Below are 14700 nucleotides of genomic sequence, written 5' to 3'. Positions count from 1 at the left end.
GCCTTAGCCTACAAAAATACAGTAGGATATCTTCATTAAAAACAAAGATACAGCTGGGGCGCCTGGGTGGCTCAGTAAGTTAAGTGTCCCACTTTGGCTCAGGTCATGATCTCATAGTTCCTGGGCTCAAACCTGATTCCCACTTTAGTCTCTGTGTTGACAGCTTAGAGCCTGGAGCCTGCTTGGGATTCTGTGTCTCCCTGTCTCTCTATACCTCCCTTGCTCATGCTCTATCTCTCTCTCTCTCTCTCCCTCAAAAACAAATAAACATCAAAAATTAAAACAAAACAAAGATACAACTATTAACAACCTAGCATCTTTTTGTAAATAAATGTAAACATAAAGAGGGCCAAAGTTCTTCACAGTATAGCAAGGAACAAGAAAATTACAAAGATAGAGATTTACAATTTTTCTCCCTCTATTTTAATAACAATAGAAAGAAGTCACTTGCCTGCTTCCTGTGACTATTGTTTTGACTGGATTCTGTTTAAATGTCATAAAATGAGGCAGATTTTTAAGGCCTTTAGGATTCCAGGTGTGTCTGTTAGACCCTTTTTGCTTCATTGTCAGAATGAATTTCCTCAACTTCTATCAATCCTCTCTGCTTTCCTTGGGCAGAGTTTAGGGTTGTGGTTGGAATATTCTATTCCTCTGCCTCCTGGACTCCTTACTCAAGTTCCCCACCTGGAAGACTTTCTGTAGAAAAGCCTCTGGTTTTGAAATGACTCCCTGCTATATGGCAACAAGGCATCTTATTAGTCCTCTTCACCTGTATCTGTTCATAAACATCTTTGCTGTGGTCTGGACTCTACTGGAAACTTGAAACAATTTTCACTTTCTTCTTATGATGAGTAATGGGGTTTCCTCTGTGGCAGATGAACTAGGATGACACAGAGGGATATCTCCCATGTATCAGTATCCATGGTAACATTCTAAGCAAGAAGGAAGCATGCTACCACGACTCATCCACCCCAGAAATTTTCAGGATTGTCACCAAGCAGAATAACAACAACAAAAAAGGCAATTCCCGTACAGTGAATAGAAATCTCCTTATATTATTAAATGTCCTCTTGACCTTTCCCCTTTGACCAACTCTCTTCAAAAAGCAGCCACTATTTTGTGGTCTATATTCTTTACTTAACTATCTCAGTGTAATTATTTTCATCCTTCAAGTGTTTGTGTCTTTACATTTTCACTGGGGAAGGGGAACAAAAAAGGGAGGAGTGAATCCTGGGGAGCATAGAATTTTTTCTTGTCTTTTAATTCTATCAATGTTTTCTCCCTTCATTCAAATGGAAAATTCACCAAATCTGTTTCCCTACAGGGAGATTTAGAGAGAAATGGTCATTCCTCCCCCATCCCCCACTTCTGCCCCTCCTCCTCCTACAGTGTAACCGTGACTTCTAAGACTTCACGATTTTAATAAGGATTCTTGGCAGATCTGATGAGACAAACCTTCTGTCACTGGTGATATAGTTTAGGGGCTTGCTAAAGCATCTCTCGTTCCCATGAAAGTCAGTCTTTGCATGCTTGTGTGTGCAGTAAGGAGTTTAAAAGCGCTGGGAAGACACCACGCATGTGTTAATTCGTGCTGCAGCAGCGTGCATCACTTCCACTTTGACCTCATAGTTAATCTGCGTGATAGTTAATCACGCAGAGACTCTTTGATTTTTTTTAAATTTCTTTTACACACACACACACACACACACACACACACACACACACACACAGCCTTAGCCCTACCTGCCCTCACTAAAAGAAAAAAAATCAAAACAGCAAACAAATAATCCTAAAACGATGGACCCGGGGAGTATGTGTAAGTGTCAGGGGCAGGAGTATGTGTAGAGTGTGCGCGCATCTCTCTCCCTTATTTGTCTCGGTGTGCGTCTCTCCCTGTACCCTCCCCCTGCCTCAAATACATTATTCCCCTAGTCTTGGAAGCCGCTCCCAGAGCTGACGCTTTGATGGTATCTGCAAGCGTTTGTGTTGATCTTATTTCTGCCCCCTGAATATTAATTCCCAGAGCTGATGGCAACACAGCATCTCAGTGAAGGGACCTACTAGAGGCAGGTGGGGGGAGCCACCATCAGATCATAAGCATAATAATAATACAAAGGGGAGGGATCCTTCTGCAACCAAGAGGCTAGAGGCAGAGGAGGAAAAAAAGCGATGAGTCCGACAAATATATGGAGCACAGGAAGCTCAGACTACTCGACTCCTGTATTTTCACAGAAAATGACGGTGTGGATTCTGCTCCTGCTATCGCTCTACCCCGGGTAAGATGTGCTGTTTTCAGCGTTGTTTTGTTCCGGAGACGTGGGGGAGGGGGGAGGGATGTGGAAATAGGGAGACCACCCAGATTTTAAACACTGTTCTGGGATATGGGGTTATAAATGAGGGGAATGTGAAAATAGGGGGGCAGAAAAGAGAGGGAGAAAAGGGGAAGGTCACTTTCATTTATTTCTTAATTTTTTTTGGTTTTATTTGTTTTGTTTTAGAGTAGAAAAGCTAACGTCATGAAGACTTTGTATTTGGGGAGTAGCATTTTGATAATACTGCAATCTGATATGGAGGTGGGCTGAACTGATACATGCCGGCAATTGAGGCCATGTTGGAGGCATTTTGGGTGGGGGGTCTAGAGCAGAAAACTGCAAATGGGATCCTGGATCACACCCAGGAGATGTATGTATGTGGCAGGGAGGGGTTCCGTTCCTGTACACCAAAGTATTGCTTGCTCCTGCACCTGGACATTCTTAAGATCAGTCAGCCAGATTTTCTATTCAGCCCCATTGACCTAGCAGCAGATTCCCTGATGGGCAGACATGGTTCAGCACCAGGGACAGCAGTCCCAGTTAGGGCCAAAAGGAAAAGAAGCTTATCTAATCCCATAGGACAGCTCTAATTCTATACAGGACATCCCTATAGTGCAGACAGGCCAAGGGAGCCAGAGAGCACTAAAAACCTCTGGGGGTGGTGGTGGTGGGGGGGCTATTCTGATTTCTCTACACCCTCCAGGAGGTGGGAGGAGGACTGGGGCATGGGGTGGATAATGTAGTTGATGAATTTATAGAGGATATATGGCTAGAAAAGAGGTGGTCTTGCTGCAGTGTTGAAAAATAAGCTGAACGAAGTAAATGTTAAGCCAAAATTGTGAAGTTATGCATTGATACCTTAAAGCCTTGCTGCACTAAATGGAAAATGGGTAAGGGGAAGATGAATTCCTAAAAACGCTGAGCAATTATATGCTCTGAAGTGCTTTGCACCCAAATTTTCCTGAACTTCATTGCACCAAAAGTATCAGGAGAATATTCTTCCACCTATAGATCATCATTTATTTACACACCTGAATAGCCCCTGGACCTCACGTACACATACCCTCAGGATTTCTAGCCAGGGCCAAAGTCAAGTTAGAAGTCCACTACTTACATTTCTTACTTTCCTCTATACTGTCATTTTGAAGTAAAGCTCTGGAAGAATTACTCTCATCTTCCTCCACCTAGCACCCCACAAAAAGAAGAGAAAAAAACTAGCTATAGAAGAAATCAAGTCATTGCCCTAAGGTTTTTGTGGGAGTTGATACTCTTGTGTAGTAGTTGTGGCAAAAGAAGACAGAAGGCATGAGGGTTAAACTTTTATTTTATCAAAATTTTCTAGTTAACTTCTCTGGTCCTCCATTCTCTAGGGTAGGTATTGGCAGATAAAGATTTCTGATAAAGAAGAGACACAGGGAAAACAAGGAGTGAAAGCCTTTTTTTTTTTTTTTTTTTGGAGTTTTTAAGCAGAGACAGGTTCTGCTTAATTCTTTCAGCACTTTTCATACCTTTGTTCTTTACTATAAAAATAGAATGTGTTTTCATTAAGAGTATAAGATTAGGTAGGTTTCTCAGAAGTGTATACTACCATTCACTGGAAATTGTTCTATGCAATACATTTGAGTGGAATCCTGGAAAATCATTTTTTCTATTTAAAAATTATGCATATATATTTCTGTCCAGTGTTTTGTGTAGCTCTTAATTTGTCTCAGGAATTAAAGAGTTGATAGTTGCTTATGGATAGAATATCATTCTCATATTGTTACCAGTTATGAAACCTGTGGATTGAAATCTAGACAGGACATAGGGAAATATGTCTTTCCTTCTTCTTCATGTCTATCTTAGTAAACAATTTTATAACTAAATCAATGAAGATATTCTTATTTATCTCCAATAGCCTTATTTTAATGAAAAATATATAATTTTGTTATTTTTCATAATAGTATCATATTTAACATGCCTTTTTGTTGCCACAGCTCTGACTTTTCCAATATTATATAAAAAAGTAAAACTTTAGTGATATATTTTAATTTTCAATTCTTTGCTTAGTACCCTAGATGAGCTTTTTAGATAGCTCTAAATAATGTAAATAATGTGTAATGTAAACTCTCCAATAGGAAGATTTGCATATTTTCTCAGTAATGAGAGGGAATGGAGTCATTGCAGTTTAGTGCAGAGAATGTGATCAGAGTTTTAGTTTGCTGCAATCTCATAAAAAAAAAGCCATTTGAGTGGCTGAATAGGGCTGGATGGAAATAGAAGCTTTGATGTCTAAAGCTGATTCTAAAGGAGGACAAAAAAGCATCTGGGAAAATGTGGGATCCTAGGAGCCAATTTAAGAGAGGTTTGGGGGGTAAATAGTGGCAGTAGAACCACCTAGAAAGTTTAAGGGAACTTTAAGAAACAAATATTTAATTGACTTTTTCATTTATATACCTGCAAAGAATAAGTTTTTACCCCTTATTAAATTGACTAAATTTATTACGTTGTGTTTATACCAAAGGAAAACAAAGAGGATATAAAGCATTGGGATGAGGATGTTAGCACCTAATATCTCTTCTTGTGTGGGAAATATTAGTTTCTGAAACTCAAAATTATGTAAACTGTCCTGTATCTTGTTTATAGTGCTGTCATAAGAATCACCTAAAAAACTTGCCAAAATGGAGATTCCTGAACCCTACACTGAAAGATTCTGAATCTTTATTTCTGGGATGGATCTCAGGAATATTCACTTCCAATAAGTACCCTAGACCCACATTGAAAAAAAGTGGTATTTACTTTGCTGATTTCTAGAAGTTTATTTATCACCATATTTAATATTTACAAGTGCTTTGAATAATGCTATTTTATTCAACTGAGCATAATGAGTCAATTTCATATACAGAATTTTTCATTTGTAACATTGGGCATATTATATAAACCACAAAGGATAAGGAATACCTAGAAAGAATTTTAGTAAACCCAACTCATGTGTGAGTAAACATTGGCTGAAAAAATAAAATATGCATACATGTTTGAATGTGTGTGTAATTATATTCACAAACTACATACACTCCATGTACAACTTTTCATACATACAGGTTTTAAAACAAATTTTACAATTTTATAAACTCTTTCAATGTAACTACATTCCACCTCAGAGTAAAGATACCCTAACAAGAAAAAAGAAATAGAAATTTTAATGTAATAGAAACTTTTTAGAATAAATAGGAATAAGTGTTAAAAGCAAATATATTTTTATTTTATCAGAATAAAATAAGATTTTTATAACATAATTTTTTCAAGGATAGATTGAATAGACATGAATTTGATTAACTTTCTGATATTAAATGTAACCCTTACCTTGAAGTTTGAGCACTGAATTTTATTTCATTTATTAATTTATTTTTTATTTTTTTGAGTTTATTTTGAAAGAGTTAGAACATGAACAGAGGAAGGACACAGAGAGAGAGAGAGAGAAAGAAGGAGGGAGAGAATCCCAAGCAGGCTCTACACTGTCAGCACAGAGCCTGACTTGGGGCTTGAACCTATACAGACCTTGAGATCATGAGTTGAAACCAAGAGTTGGATGATTAACTGACTGAGCCACTCAGGTGCCCCACACTGAATTATAAAAGAAGAAAACTGAGTTCAAGACTTGTAAATATTTTCTGTTCTCAGCTGTTCTCTGAACAGAAATGCTTCAGGTGACTCTTACGGTGAGCTGCTAAAGATTTTGACTCATAACCAATTTTTTCATAGTTTTAACTTTAACAGGCTATGATCCTGCTTGTAGAGAGGATCTTGTGATTCTTCACTATAACCCTGTTTGTTAACAGAATTCATCTCTAGCTACAACCTTATTCTTTCCTATATTTCTAAATCCTCCACTTGGTTTTATTTAGAAGAAAAATAATTTCCTCAGCATAGTTAATTGCTTAGTTGTAGGTGTAAAATTTCAAACAGTCTACCCTGGGGCAAACATGTACCTGGAAAAAAAAGAAAAAAAGAAAAATATGATCACCCAGTATTTCTCAAAATCCAGCTGCTCATCACCATCTACACAAAATATTTGACTTATAGGCAGGAATTTAAGAATTGGCTTTTAATTTAAGTAGTTACATAAATGTCTGTCTGATATCTTAGACTTCATTTAGAATAATCTCCTCAAAATAATTGAACTACAGAATACTTAATGATACAGGTCTCCGTTCTACACACTTGAAATTTGCTTCCATGTCAAAAAATTTTCAAGTTGGGAGTGCCTGGGTGGCTCAGTTGGTTAAACATCCGACTTTTGATTTCAGCTCAGGTCATGATCTCACAGTTCATGAGTTCAAGCCCCACATTGGTCTCAGTGCTGGTAGCGTGGAGCCTGTTTGGAATTCTCTCTCTCTCTGTCTCTCGCTCTCAGTCTCTCTGCTCCTCCCCACTTGCACTGTCTCTGTCTCTCTGAAAATATATAGACTTAAAATTTTTTAATGTTTTTACTTATTTTTGAAGGAGAGAGAGAGAGACAGAGCATGAGTGGGGGAGGAGCAGAGAGAGAGGGAGACATAGAATTTTAAGCAGGCTCCAGGCTCTAAGCTGTCAGCACAGAGCCCGACTTGGGGCTTGAACTCACGAACTGTGAGATCATGACCTGAGCTGAAGTCGGACGCCCAACTGACTGAGCCACCCAGGTGCCCCTGAAAATAAACAAACTTAAAAAAAAAGAATTTTTCAAATTGAAGGGAAATAATGTTAACTTTGGAGACTTTATCTTTGTTGTAAATATGTTAGTAGGGCTCTGGCTCCTTGTCACTGCCACAGTTTCCTAGCCATTCCCAAACAGGCTTTTCATTGTTCAAATACAAGTAGACTTTGCTGGAATGACACATACTTGTTTTTTTAAATGTTTTTTTCTTAACATTTGTTTATTTTTGAGAGACAGAGAGAGACAGAGCACAAGTGGGGAGGGGCAGAGAGAGAGGGAGACACAGAATCTGAAGCAGGCTCCAGGCTCTGAGCTGTCAGCACAGAGCGCGATGCAGGACTCAAACTCAAAAACTGTGAGATCATGACCTGAGCCGGAGTCAGATGCTCAACCAACTGAGCCACCCAGGTGCCCCTGGAATGACACATACTTGTAATTGAAGGGGAACAAGTACATATTTGTCTTACTACATAGACTTTGGTTCTACAACCAAACTTGTGTTCATGGCAGGGTTTCAATGATTATAAAGGATCTTTGCTTAAAAGTATTCTTGTTTTCCCCACTATTATTTTATTTGCTATTCATATGGTTTTTCTTATTAATGGGTGGAGAGTGTAATGCCAGTGCTACTTATTTAGCATTTACATGGCATTTTATCTATAGAGTTATACAATGATTTTTTAATGATATAGAATTATTACCATATTTTGCAATCTTATCACAATACTATAGGGATTAATATGATTTGGAGTTAAATTTTATTTTTACTCCAAGCCACTAATGTGTAACTTAAAGAAGGGTTTTTTATTTTCTTTTAAAGGATATTTATTCTCCAGAATATGGGAGAAATGAATAGCAAACAACCCTCTCAGTAAAGTCAACTAGAGAGGCCTTTCATATCTCAAAACAATCCAAGTATTTTCTTACCGTTAGAAAGCAAAAGGGTGGCTATACTTGTGTAGTTTGGATTATTGCCCTGATAATGTGATTAGAGGAGTTTTAATCCTGCTGTACAACTAATATTCAAGAAGACTCAGACTAGTCCCTTAACTTCTCCATATCTCATTTCCTACAGCTTTCACAAAGAAAAATATTATTTTCCTTATCAAACTCATGAGACCAGAGAAAAGAATGTGCATGCAAAAATTCTCAGAAAAAAAATAAAGCCCCAATTTCTAGGTGTAAGTTCATACTCCTCTGGAAATTAAAGCTTAAGCACTTTGATATTAAGCTATCATATGCCAAAGTTAATTAAGCAGTTGCTTGTATGATTGAGGTGATTAAAGTGTCAACCTTAACTATTAACATATTGAACATAGAGATACCCAGATATTGAAGTAGTAATATTATTTCTGCTTGAATATTTAGTTTAGTTGCCTTGATTTCGTCTTTCATTATTTTTTTTTCTAAGGATTTTTGTAGATCTTTAATTTCATGTCTTCTCTTAGGAGATGATACTTAAAATTTGCCTGAACCTCCCAATAACAGATTTATTGAACTTGCTATGTACAGCCTAGAAATCGTGTTTCTCTTCAAACCTCATCTGTTGAATCTCTTTTCCTCACACCTGGCCAATATCTAAGACAAATCCTATAAGTTTTCTCTTTATTTTAGAGTTTAGAATAATCTTGTTTTTAGGTATTAAACTCTCATCTAAATTGATCTTTCAACCTCCCAGTGAGTTTTGTTTTGTTTTTTCTTCTATTCTTTTGATCAGGCTTGACCTAGGATTTGGCTTGTCATGCTTGTTTTTGACTTTTTTGTTATGCTGTTCTTGTTATGCTTGTTATGCTGTTAGGCTTGTTATGCTCTTGTTATGCTGTTTTTGACTATTTTTTGAGATTGGAGTGGAAAGATAGAAGATAATTAAAGGAGGAGAAAGATCTTACTTTGTATTATCTGGGTGACAGATATCTAAATGTTGAATTATTCTTTCATGGGGAGATTGGATGGGTTCTATGAATTTACCCTCTTTCTCCTTCCCACTTTTGGGGACCTATAGCATCACATTATTCCCTGACATGAGTTATACTATATGATGGCTGATGTTGGATGACACCCCTTCAGCTCCACTCCAAAATATATCCACCCTGATTCCCTGCTAGCATCATCTCACCAGACAGTTTTTAAAGACAATTCCAACATGATTTTGTTTTGTTTTGGCATTTATTTGTTTTGGCATTCATGGGAAGGGCAGAGAGGAGAGGGAGGGAGAGAGAGAGGGAAGAAGGAAGGAGGGAGGGAGTGAGGGAGGAATAAAATATGAACTGATAGACTTAGCAAACTCCCTGTCAGATTCTAGAAGTGAAGATCTTTCTAACTCTATTCACTATTGGGTCATTCAAATAAGCCTATTACCTTTAGACTTCTTCAGGAAAGAATCAGGCTAGTCATTTAGACTCTTCAGATTATAGAGAATAAAGGCCAAATTTACCTAAGAGTTCTCTATCCACTCTGTTTCAGAGAGCACTGAAGCAGGTATGCAATTTTCTGTTTGGGGTAGGGATAGCAATTGCCCTCCTTAGTTTTCTCTCACAGTGGACATCTATGAGTGGATTTTGTGACTTCTTTTTTAATTGTCTTGAGATAGAAGTGGAGCAAGTACCTCCATGGGAGGAGGGGATATGAAATTGCACAACTCTTTCTACTCATAGGCCAATAACCTTCTTCTGTAAGAACACCTCTGTCATTGATTCCTTACACATCTATTATGTGGCTCCAAACTGGGAAAAGGAAAAGGAATCCATGACCTGTTTTAGCCTTCTCTAGCAAGGTCTGCCTCTTTTTGGTGCCTAACATGTTTGTATTAAATGAGATCCTAACACTTCTTGCCATTTTTTCTCTGTTCTCGACATTGGTCATGACAACAGGGAAAGTATATTTAATATTCTGTTCCCAGGGCGCCTGGGTGGTTCAGTCATTAAGTGTCTGGTCTGACTTGAGATCAGGTCACTATCTCACAGTTCATGGGTTTGAGCCCTGAGTCAGACTCTGTGCTGACAGCTCAGAGCCTGGAGTCTGCTTCAGATTCTGTGTCTCCCTCTCTCTCTGCCCCTCCCTCGCCTATTCTCTCTCTGTCTCTCTGTCTCTCTCTCTCAAAAATAAACATTTAAAAAATTTTTTTAATTAAAAAATTCTGTTACCTTTGCAATATTTCTTCCAAGTATCCACTGGCTAGTTCACCTACTTCAAGTCTTTTCTCAAATATTACTTTCCCAATGAGGCCTACACTGATTATTCAATGTAATGTTGCAAACAACCCTCAACCTTGTACTCAAAATTCCACTTATCCTCTTCTATGTTTGATCCTTCGTTATACTTCAAGCCTTCAGTAATTAAGCAGATAATTTTATTATATGTTGCTTACAGGTTTATTATTTTTTACTTTTCATTTTCTGCCTCCCTTAGCTAGAAGCCAGGATTAATGAAAGCAAAGTTGCTGATTTGTCTACTGATATAACCCAGGCTTTTAGAGAAGGGCTTTGCCTCTAATAGATCTTTAATAATTCTTTTTCAATTAAATAATTAAAAATTCATTTTCTTTTCCCTGAAATTTGTCGTTTTTTATAAAGGGAAGAAAGAAAAGCCTTTTTATTTTCCTAACAGTATCTCACTCTAAGTTCAGCATATACAGCTGCCAGTAAAAACAAAAAAAGCAAATAGGTCCTATAGTGTAATGTAGTCCTTAAAGAACATAAACTATGGAGCCACACTTGACCAGATTCCAATGCTCTCCCTACCATCACTTGATGGCCCTCAGCCACCTTCATGTAGTCTTAGTGTCTTCAAATAAAAAAAGGAAGATAATAATTTTACATAAGATTATTTTGTGTAGTAATTGATATGATACATGTAAAGGGCTTCACACATGTTAATCATCCCTTGTATGTTGTCATTTTTGTTATTGTTTTTGTTACTACTATAGGGTCTATTTCCTGGGGATATTCCTAGAAGCAGAAGTGTCTTCTCCACCTCTGTTAAACTCCAAATTTTAGGAGAGTGCAGAAGAGAGTTTCTTAATAAAAATTCTCTAGTTCTTTAGTCTCCTACCTTGACTTGTATAGGAAAAGAAAATAGGGGAGAGGTCCCCAAGTTTGTCTATGCTAATCATTGATTTTAGATCATTATTGTAAACTTAATGCTAATCATTGATTTTAGATCATTATTGTAAACTTAATATTTCTAACAGATGTCAATTAGATGCCAATATAATAAGAATATATGCCAACATATGAAACTTCTTGAAGATAGCTTCCTTAATGATATGCAAAGGAGCATCTTTTTCCAGAGATAGTGTGAAATCACTGTCTTTGAGTTTCTGAGCAAAATTACTCAACCCATTTTTCAGAGCAAACCCATGTTGTTGTCCAGCAAACCCTGGAGAGTAAGGAGGAAGGAGACAATCCAAGCTGATATTTTGCTATTAAGTGTCATGACTAACTCACGTTTTTCTTTGTGCCTAATAGATATCATAGAATTAAACTCAACATTATCTGTTGTGTAGGGTACTATATCAGTCACCCAAAGTATCGTTCTGATTCCAGTTTTGCTATCTTACTAATTTACCACACAGCAAAGAGACTTTCCTTGTATCAAATATATTATTTAAATAAAGACAATTGGGATGTAATAAAATATTCAGAATTTAGGTGCATAGTTAGATGTAATTTTTTCAAATGTATCCACTAGTATAACCATCCCTCCTACACGCACGCACACACACACACACACACACACACACACACACACACAGGTTTTTAATATATATTACTTTCCATTACACCTGTAGCTTTTCTTGTGCTCCTTTCCAACTAGCTACCTGTCTACTCTCCCTTTCCTCCCTTCTTCTGGTAGTCTCTCTTGTGGCTTTTCTCACCATAGACTTTTTTTTTCCTGTTCTAGAACTTGATAGTGATGAAATCAACAGGTTGTACCTAGCTGCTTTTGCTAAACATAACGTTTTTGAGACATAATAATGTTGCAGATATTATGAGTTCCTTTTTATTGTTAAGAATCCATGGCATGAATTGCAGCATGTTTACTGAGTCTTTTCTTGATGTATCCAATTTGAAGCAGTTTGGACAAAGCTGGCAAGGACATTACTGTACAAGTGTTTCTTTGGACCTGTTTCCGTTTCTCTTGGTGGGATTGATGGGACACAGAATTGATTTATTTGTATATTATAAGAAATTATTGGAACAATTTTCTAATGTGTGACAGTTCAAGTTGCTGCAAACCCTTACAACTTTAGGTATCGTCTGCCTTTGTTTTAGTTATCTATTTCTATATAAGCAGGTATCCAAAGGTTTCTTACAAGGTTTCTGAGGATCAGAAATCCAGGGGTGAATTAGTTGGATGATTCTGGTTGACGATCTCTCATGAGGTTGCAATAAAATTCTTGAACAGGGTTCCAGTTATCTGAAGGTTCTGGACAATCCATTCCCATGTTCACTCCTATATTGATAGGAAGCTCCATTTCCTTGACTGGTGGCCCTTCCATGGTGATGGAGAAGTGGAGTGAAAAGAAAGAAGAGAGAAAGAGAGAATGCACGCTCATGCGTGCAAGAGAGAACTCAAGATAGAAGCCATAGAATTTTGTAATAAAATCTTATAATTATGTACCAATACTATTGCCATGTGGTGTTAGTAACAGAGAACAATCCTGATACACAGTGGGAAAGGTTTAGGTAAAAGTGTGAATGTGTGAATACCAGGAAGATAAGGATCACTGGGGACATGTCAGAAGCTGGTAACTAAAGCCTTTGGGGTTTTAACCATTACAGTGGGAGTAAAGTTGGACCTATTCAGGTTTTTTGTTTGTTTTGATATATTTTATTATTGATTTGTAGGAGTACTTTATGAATTATAAATAAAAGTCCTTTGTCAGATATAAGTATTGAAAATATTTTTCCAGTCTATGGGCTTATTGTTTACTGATTAGATGAACAAAATGTTCAATTTTAAAGTATAATTTGTCATTGTTTCTATTCTGGTTAGTGGTTTTCTATCCTATCTAAGATATTTGCCTCCCCCAAGTTTGCAAAAATATTTTCATATTTTTTTCTAGAGGCTTTGTAATTATAGCTTTCTCTTTGATCCATCTCAATTTTTTATTATTTTCATTTAATATGTTAGAGGATGAGATTCATTTCCCCTATACATTTATCCAATGGTCTTAGCCCTATTTTCTGGGGAGATTTTCCTTTTCCTACTGACGTTCCTTTGAACTTTGTCAAAATGTTATTAACATGTATGTTGAGGTCTGTTTCTGAAATCTGTCTTCTATTCCATTGGTCTACTTGACTATTCTTAAGTCAGTACCATATAACTTTGATCATTGTAGCCTTGTAATAAATCTTGAAACAAGGCACTGAATATGAAATAGATCCTTATGTATTTTTCTTTTGCAAGATCTGATTTGTCTATTTTACATCTTTTATATCCTCACATATTTTTAGTAAATTTGTCAACTTATACAAAAACAAACAAAAGAAAAATGTCCTGCTGTGTCTCTTTTGAAGTGGTACTGAATGTATAGATCAAGTTAAAAATTATTGACATTTTGACAATGTTAAGTCCTACAATCCATGGACATGGTTTATCTTTCTTCATGTTTAGGTTTTCTTAAGTTCTTCTCACTAATTATATATTTCAATGTAGACACTGCACATTCTCCTTAAGTTTATTAAGTATTTTGTCTCATTTTAAGTTATGTTTTTAAATTATTTTCTGTTTATTATTATTTTATAGAAAAACAATATATTTTGTATATTACTTTTATATCCTCTGGTATTTGTTCTAAAAGTTATTCCAGTAGTTCTTATAGGTCCCTTATGATTTTTTATATGCAATATTGTTATCTGCAAATAAAAATAGTTTTACTTCGGAATAACTTATTTTTAAAATTTTTTTACATTTTATTTATTTTTGAGAGAGAGACAGAGCACAAGGGGGGGAGTGGCAGAGAGAGAGAGAGAGAGAGAGAGAGAGGGAGAGAGAGAGAGAAAGAGAGAGAGAGAGAATCCGAATCAGGCTCCAGGCCCTGAGATGTCAGCGCAGAGCCTGACGCGGGGCTCAAACTCACAAACCATAAATGAGATCATGACTTGAGCCGAAGTCAGAGGCTTAACCGATTGAGCCACCCAGGGGCCCCCAGAATGACTTCTTGAAATACAAATATGGTTGTTATATTGCCACATTAAATATTTGCAGTAACTCCCCTAATACCATAAGATCCAGTTGTCTTAGGTAGACTTGCAGGTAATATACCATATATTTGTTACACAAAATGGAGACATTTTTATAGTGAAAGGGTATAATTATTAATAATTCTGTCAGGATCACAGATGCCAACTGGAACTTTCCCAGGCAAACTGGGCATGTGAATACTCAATATGGTCTTTCATGATCTGATCCCTGACAACCTCTCGAGTGTCAGCTTCTTATTTCTCATCAGATACAACTTGACTCTCCCACTATATTTTACTGTTTTCTTTCAAATGCTAGTTTAATTTTCCTATCTCCCTTACACATACTACTTTCAGAGCTTCTTCCCTCTCAATTTTCTTTTGAAGATTTTGAAATTCTATAATTCAGAATTTCCATCATTGAGATGTTTTAGGATTGAAGAATATTTTTAATATAAATCTCTTCTATTTCATGGTTAAAAAGGAGAGATCATAGTAAAAGATATTTAACTGAACTAATTCTTAT

The 14700-nt window shown here is 36.6% G+C and overlaps 1 protein-coding gene across 2 annotated transcripts in view; it reads left to right on the top strand.

Annotated features, from left to right (window-relative positions):
* Positions 1-1588: 1588 nt before the first annotated feature.
* The window catches only part of GABRG2 (gamma-aminobutyric acid type A receptor subunit gamma2), a 114793-nt gene continuing 101681 nt past the window's right edge, over positions 1589-14700 (top strand). The window contains exon 1 of one of the 2 annotated variants that reach the window (XM_003981341.6): positions 1589-2276. In XM_003981341.6, the coding sequence (XP_003981390.1) occupies positions 2170-2276 (107 nt within the window). In that variant the 5' untranslated portion in view covers positions 1589-2169. The remainder of the gene's footprint in view (positions 2277-14700) is intronic. The other variant, XM_003981342.6, reaches the window with a different exon arrangement.

Source organism: Felis catus, chromosome A1, assembly GCF_018350175.1.
Source record: "Felis catus isolate Fca126 chromosome A1, F.catus_Fca126_mat1.0, whole genome shotgun sequence".
NCBI classification, from domain to species: domain Eukaryota; kingdom Metazoa; phylum Chordata; class Mammalia; order Carnivora; family Felidae; genus Felis; species Felis catus.
The sequence above is the reverse complement of the archived record's forward strand: the minus strand, read 5'-3'. Positions and strand labels throughout refer to the sequence as shown.